At 44.9% G+C, this 5,134-nt stretch overlaps 1 protein-coding gene across 1 annotated transcript in view; it reads right to left on the bottom strand.

Moving 5' to 3' along the window:
• Positions 1 to 2,394, bottom strand: part of LOC107300276 (lysosomal thioesterase PPT2-A-like) — a gene marked incomplete at its 3' end in the record, with an annotated part of 20,654 nt that extends 18,260 nt beyond the window's left edge. Inside the window, exon 1 of the mRNA XM_015829614.1 lies at positions 2,303 to 2,394. Within this exon, the coding sequence (XP_015685100.1) occupies positions 2,303 to 2,366 (64 nt within the window). The remainder of the gene's footprint in view (positions 1 to 2,302) is intronic.
• Between the last annotated feature and the right edge of the window lie 2,740 nt (positions 2,395 to 5,134).

Below are 5,134 nucleotides of genomic sequence, written 5' to 3'. Positions count from 1 at the left end.
GGTGTTGATCATCATCTTTAAAGCGCGCCATGGCATCGGACCTGGTTACCTCCGAGACCGCCTTCTGCCACAGATCACCTCTCACCGGCCGATACGCTCCCACAGAGAGGGTCTCCTCAGGGTGCCGTCAACCAGACAGTGTCGGTTGGCGACCCCCAGGGGGAGAGCCTTCTCTGTTGGAGCCCCCACCCTCTGGAACCCTCGGGAACGAACTACCCCCAGAGATCCAGGTGATTCCGGATCTCCCCTCCTTCCACCGCGCCCTCAAGACATGGCTATTTCAGCTGGCAGGACTGGCCTAAGGGGTATTTTAAATTTGGTTTTTAAATAACTTTTAAAAAAGGAAGAAAAGGCCCATATTAATATTTCTTTTTAACTACATTTTTTAAATTTTGTATATTGTATTGATTGTTTTGTTTTAAACTGGCTGTAAGCTGCCCTGAGTCCACCAGGAGAAGGGCGGGGTATAAATGTAATAAATAAATAAACAACTGTGGCAAGAAAGGTTGTAAAATGGGGCAAAACCCATTTAACAAACGACCCACTTAGCAACAGAAATTTGGGGCTAAATTGTAGTCATAAGTTGAGGACCACCTGTATGCCTTTGGGAAGGCTAAAGCACATATGACAACTAATTGGGGTAGCCATCCCTAATCTTAGCTCCTTTTCAAAGTAAATAGCTCTACGCATGCCAGCTGTCAACGCTGCTAACATTGGATGTTCTTGCTTTGACAACATATGGAGATGCAGCCTTTTTCTTTCTTATGCTTTACTCTTAGAATTAGATGATTCTGGGGGAGGAGGCGGAATGTGGTGGGAGTTAGTTAGACATAACAATATTGTAATAGTGTGTGAACTCAGGGCTTTTGAAATAAGAGATGATAAGAAATGGCGGATTGGAGAACAGGAGGGAAGCCTGCATTTCAAACTAATTGGAGAATGTGATTTATGACTGTTAATTATTAGAGGAGGGAATTGTGTTTGATACTATGTGTTACGCAGTGTTTCTCAACCTTGACAATTTTAAGGCATGTGGACTTCAACTCCCAGAATTCCACAGCCAGCAATGCTGGCTGTGGAATTCTGGGAGTTGAAGTCCACATGCCTTAAAATTGTCAAGGTTGAGAAACACTGTAAGGGGAGAGGAATCCAGATTTTGGCTTCGCTTATGTATATGCCGATGCTATGCTGCTCGAATAAAGATTATTTAAGGTAAACAATGCCTCAAAGTTCTTTGAAGAGTTTCATCTGTCGGAACCAGAAGAGTTTCATCTGTCGGAACCATGACACCAGCTAATTTGGGAGCTGAAATCCCATCTATTTGGAGGTGGCACCAGTTGGAAAAGCTAGGGCTGTCAAAATTCCAGTGATTTCCATCTTAGTAATGTAAATATAAATATAAATACATGTATAAGAGTAAATACAGTTATTCTTCAATTTACAACTGTTCGTTTAATGACTATTCAAAGTTACAAAGGCACTGGAAAAAGCGACTTATGACCATTTTCCACACTTAACAACCGTTGCAGCATCCCCATGGTCATGTGATCAAAACTCAGATGCTTGGCAACTGGTTCATGTTTACAACGGTTGCAGTGGGCCGGAGTCTTGTGAACAGCTTTTCCTGACCTTCTGACAAGCAAAGTCAATGGGGAAGCCAGATTCACTTAACAACCGTGTTACTAACTTAACACCTGCAGTGATTCACTTAAGAACTGTGGCTAGAAAGGTCGTAAAATGGGGCAAAACTCACTTAACAAATGTCTCACTTCACGACCTAAATTTCGGGCTAAATTGTGGTCGTAGGACTAGGACTGCCTATATCAGGGGTAGGCAACCTTGGCTCTTTTATGACTCGTGGACTTCAACTCCCAGAATTCCTGAGCCAGCCTGGCTCAGGAATTCTGGGAGTTGAAGTCCACGAGTCATAAAAGAGCCAAGGTTGCCTACCCCTGGCCTATATAAACCCATGTTTAAATATAATAGAAACAAATGCAAAAATGGAGGTGCAAAAATGAAACTTTTGGATTGGTGAGACATGAACGGTAAACCAAATAGGATAAGGGAAAAGATACTGGAAATGAAATATTATACTTTGCTATTAAAGAAATGGCCGGTATCCATCAGAAATGTAAAACAAAAAGTTGAGGTTGTAACTGTACTTGTTATTCTGTTGCGCCGAAAAGAGTTAAGTCCCTGGTTTTGTTTTGTTTTTTCCTTTTCCCCTTACACTCCAGTCTTGTGTCCCAAAGTCCCACACAAATGTCACCAGAGTGTCCCTTATTCTTGTTTCATTGCTTACCCCCATATTGCCCCATTTGCGGGGAGGAGAGAGAGATGAAGGTGTCCACATTGTGGTCGGGCATCGTAGAGAGCAGAGCACGACAAATAAGTCCTCCTGTAGGACAGAGTGAAAATGTCAGGGAATTGAGCAGCCAAATGGAGTCAGAGACGCTGACAAGAACTTGTAGTTTTCCATAAATAAATATATTTAACATCTATATTTACAGTACAGTAGATAGTCAGGCAAATGGGAGAATCGTGAGGTAAATCACAGAGCGTACAAGGCACAGAGAAGAAAAAAGGCGGGAAAAAGGGAAACTCCCCCTCCACACCCACAGCAGCCAATCACAGCGCAGATCGCCTCACGCAGGACCCAGCTCTTTCCAAATTATCAACCACAATTGTGTGTTCTGGCTCACTGCACAACGCCACAGCTCCTCCAGCTACAAAATTGAAAGATCTTAACCGAAAAGAATCAAGAATCAAGTTTTAGAAAAGGGGCGACATGGCAATATTTGTCTCTAAATCTTCACCCAAATAAAAAAATCGTCTTCCTCTACATTGACTTTTTTTGGGCCTTCCATTAAAAACACCAACCTTTCACACTATGTAGAAGATTTACAAATGGGGCCTTTGGAGTACAGTAGTCCTCAACTTACAACTACTTGTTTAGCAAGTGTTTGAACTTGCAATGCCACTGAAAAAAGTGACTTATAACTGGTCTTCACACTTATGACCGTTGCAGCAGCCCCACAGTTATGTCCTCCAAATTTGGGGGGTTGGCAACTGGCATGTTTTTAAGAGAGATGCAACGTCCCAGAGTCATGTGATCATCAGTTGCGACCTTCCCAGCCGCCTTCAGACAAGCAAAGTCAATGCTTAATCACTGCGTGATTCACTTAAAAACTGTTTTAATAACCATAGCAAAAAAAGTCATAAAATCAGGTGTGACACACTCTTAACCATTTTGCTTAGCAATGGAAATTCTAATCCCAATTGTAGATAGACGTCGAGAACTACAGATAGTGCTCGACTTACGACCAAAATTGAGTCCAACATTTCTGTTGAGAAGAGATTTGTTAAGTGAGTTTTGCCCCATTTTACGATCTTTCTTGCCACCGTTGTTAAGTGAATCACTGCAGTTGGTAAGTTAGTAACCCGGTTGTTGAGCAAATCTGGCTTCCCCACTGACTTTGCTTGTCAAAAGGTCGCAAAAGGGAATCTCATTACCTTGGGACATAGCAACGGTCACAAGTATGATCCAGTTGCCAAGCAGCTGAATTTTGATCACATGATCACAGGAATGCTACAAGGGTCATAGCGATGAAAAACGGTCATAGATCACTTTTTTCAGTGCTGTTGTAACTTTGCACGGTCACTAAATGAACTGTTGTAAGTTGAGGACTAGCGGTACTCTCCTCAAATTTGGAAACACTTGTGAGGTTCGCAAATAGATTATGACAAGTGACATCAAAAATTATGACAAACATTACAAACATTTGCATGCACAATGAACTTCCTAAATGCAAACTAACAGAATGATACTTGCCCTGGATCGGCCTTTTGATGAGCAACCGGAGGCAGAAACTCAACAGCCCTTTTAATTTCCCACAGAGTCTTTAAGCTAACATGGTTTTAGGCCAGTGTTTCTCAACCTCAGAATCTTGAAGATGTTTGAACTTCAACTCCCAGATAAAAAAAGATCTGAAGGGAGGCTTAGAGATGATTGGGTGGTGTCCATACAATCCAATCATCTCTTTCTTGAATGCATATTTATCTAGGCCCCGAGTTGCAAGCCAGGATGTTATGAAAATCACCACCATTTTGCTTTAGGCCTCCAGCTCAAACAAATATGGAAAAGGAGACAAAGTGAAGTGCACACACAAAGGAAGCGTTTGAACTCTACAGGTGAACTATTATTATGGCAGATCCATTTATGGTTCAGTGTAGGCCAGTGGTGGCGAACCTACGGCACGGGTGCCAGAGGCGGCACTCGGAGCCCTCTCTGTGGGCACAAGTGCCGTTGCCCCAGCCTTGCCTTCCCCTGTGACCCCCTCCTCTCCAGCAGCCCCCTGAAGGAGAGTTGCCCTCGAGTGTGGCCCACATGGAGCAGCGCAGCCAAGGACATGGCAGCCAGGCAGTGTAGACAAGACTCCGCCCTCTCGCCCCATCATGCAGTTGATGCTGCAGGACTCAGGCAGAGGGTGTGGCCGCCATAGCGCTGCTGGGCTGCCTTGGTGATCTGCGGGCCCTGGAGGTGGTGAGTGGTCCTCTGGGCGGGGCAGAGTGGGGGCGGAGCAGGTAGGTGGGGCGGGGGCGGGGCCAGGTTTTGGGCACTCGGTCTCTAAAAGGTTCGCCATCGCTGGTGTAGGCCTTAAATATGTTGTTGCTCAGTTTAAGCAAGGCCACTCAAATCCAGACCTCTCTCTCCAGACCAGTGATGGCGAACCTATGGCGCCCATGTCAAAGGTGACACACCACAACATTTTGAGTGATGCACCAGATTCACCAACACCCAACAACAGCTATTCTCAACAGTATCCCCTGTTCTTGCATGGTTTTTGGAGGATTCACTGGCCGCACAAGAATAGGTTAGGGTTTGGGTCACATGAGAATGGGGTGTGAGAATGGGGCATGCTTTTGCACAGTTTTTGGAAACCACAGAGATCATCAAAAAGCATTTTCAGAAGCTGCTAAAGGAACGAAGGCCTTGTGCGACCCAGAACTGCCTTGGATGGGTCACAGGGGACCATCAACAGAAAGCCTCTGGAAGGTAACTGGTGCATGGCAGGGAAGGAGAGAGAGAGAGAGAGGGAGGGAGGGAGGGAGGGAGGGAGAGAGAGAGGCAGGG

The sequence above is a fragment of the Protobothrops mucrosquamatus genome, unplaced genomic scaffold, assembly GCF_001527695.2.
Source record: "Protobothrops mucrosquamatus isolate PMUCROS unplaced genomic scaffold, P.Mucros_1.0 scaffold6555, whole genome shotgun sequence".
Classification (NCBI taxonomy): domain Eukaryota; kingdom Metazoa; phylum Chordata; class Lepidosauria; order Squamata; family Viperidae; genus Protobothrops; species Protobothrops mucrosquamatus.
The sequence above is the reverse complement of the archived record's forward strand: the minus strand, read 5'-3'. Positions and strand labels throughout refer to the sequence as shown.